We start from the raw sequence: 1,813 nt of genomic DNA on the forward strand, positions 1-1,813 counted from the left end.
AAATTTAAGTTCAAAATGTTTACGTTAATATTTTTATTTATCTATAAGTAGTTTCGCTAATTGTAAGTTTTTTTATTATTTTTAAAAAACTCTAACTATTTTTTTACTTATACTTTTACATTCTATGTAGTGTCATTTTTTTATTAATATATTTAATTTTGAAAACTAAATATATTTAAATATTTATACTTAAAAAAATTTTTACGTTAATATTTTTTATTTGTAAGTACCTTTTACTATAAGAGAATAAGGGATTAAATTTTTTTTATGTATAAGTTATGCACAAAATTTAACTTGTCACAAATATAATTTTTTTTTTATATACAAGAAAATAATTTATACAAATACATGATATTAAGTAGGTTGTCACATGATTCAATAATTTTTTTTCTCTGTAATAGTAGTTTTTGGGCAGAGTGAGATAAGTTATTTTCGATAATAATTTGTCTATTTTTGCAATTCGCAAACCTGTTTCAGTAATAATTTTTCTATTTTTACTATCCATGACTCTCTTGTCAAATCTAAATAGAAAGAAAAAGTAGATTTTATTTATCCTATATAGTTTCTTCTGTTTTTTATATTTACTTACATGAATTTTATTGTCTTTCAAATTTCCATATCTTACCCCAGGCTTACCGATGCTTCACTCAAACAGGTCCTTATCAATTTATTCTCTCAAAACTGGAATTTTGTAGTTTTAAGTTACAATTTATTCGAGGATTGACTGACTTTTACAAAAAAAAAAAAAAAAAAAAAAAGCACATAATTTCTTATTCTTCTTGCTATATATATATATATATAGCATTTTAGAATGGACATTCCACGTCGTTTTTACATAACCATTAGTAATTCACTAAATCACGGCATCAGTCTGGTTAGTCATACAATAATTTTTTTTTGTACTATAATAAATTTTTACTAATATATTACATATATTTTTCTTTTGTATATACATAGATGATGCCTAGATCTTTTGCGAAACATTGGAGACACGAATTCGATGATACAGTACGAGTAATTGCATATGATGGTATATTTGCGACCATCGGATTAGAAGAAGTTAGGGGGAAAATATATCTAACTCATGGATGGGAGCAATTTTTCGACCGCCACAATTTAGACGATGGTTATTGTCTGATTTTTGAGTATACTGAAAATTTCACATTCAACATAACTATAATTGACGATTTTGGGTTAGAAGTGAAATATGACTCAGATGTTCCAGAAGAAAGTGAAGAAAGCAACAATTCAAATACGTATAGTCCTGTTTTCGAAGTAAAGTTAACACCTCGCCTTCACAGCCATCAAAAAATTGTAATGTTTTTTCTGGGATATTTTCAGTCTACATTTGTGCTCAATCTATAATTATGACTACAAGACTAATAATATGTCCATCGTTCTGCAGTATGTACTAGGAAGATTTGCCAGGCAACATTTGCCAAAATTCTTGCACAGCGTTCAAATCTATGACTCTTTACATCGGAATTGGGATATCACCACAAATTTAAGGCCAAATAGTGAAATACACTGTCTTACTATAGGCTGGGTTCATTTCCTCTCCTTTAAGGAATTACAAATGGGTGATACATGCGTATTTGAACTACTAAACAAAGAACCTCTGAAATTTTTGATCTACAAAAAAGACCACATCGATGGAAGTTTGACATAACTATGAGAATTTTTAATTTTAACTTGTTTTAGGTTTTACTTATTCTTGTATGTAGTGATAATGTTTTCTAAACAATGTTCATGTTAATCTAATTTGTTATTAGTCAATCTAATTTCATTTACCTTTCTTATGTGTTTATATATT

General features: G+C 26.9%; 1 protein-coding gene across 1 annotated transcript; it reads left to right on the forward strand.

Moving 5' to 3' along the window:
* Positions 1-811: 811 nt before the first annotated feature.
* LOC111406701 (B3 domain-containing protein Os03g0212300-like) lies at positions 812-1,740 on the forward strand. Its single transcript, XM_023036082.1, has 4 exons — positions 812-874; positions 958-1,314; positions 1,406-1,591; positions 1,702-1,740. Exons 1-4 carry the CDS (start codon positions 812-814, stop codon positions 1,738-1,740), a joined length of 645 nt encoding a protein of 214 aa, XP_022891850.1.
* The last annotated feature ends 73 nt before the right edge of the window (positions 1,741-1,813 follow it).

This window comes from Olea europaea, chromosome 12, assembly GCF_002742605.1.
Source record: "Olea europaea var. sylvestris chromosome 12, O_europaea_v1, whole genome shotgun sequence".
Classification (NCBI taxonomy): Eukaryota; Viridiplantae; Streptophyta; class Magnoliopsida; order Lamiales; family Oleaceae; genus Olea; species Olea europaea.

Bases quoted from the DNA above. Each gene is read 5' to 3' on its own strand.
- LOC111406701 (XM_023036082.1), top strand. From the start codon at position 812: ATGGACATTCCACGTCGTTTTTACATAACCATTAGTAATTCACTAAAT. The intron at 875-957 runs GTTAGTCATACA...GTATATACATAG, and splicing joins TAAATCACGGCATCAGTCTG to ATGATGCCTAGATCTTTTGC. The intron at 1,315-1,405 runs GTAATGTTTTTT...ATCGTTCTGCAG, and splicing joins TTCACAGCCATCAAAAAATT to TATGTACTAGGAAGATTTGC.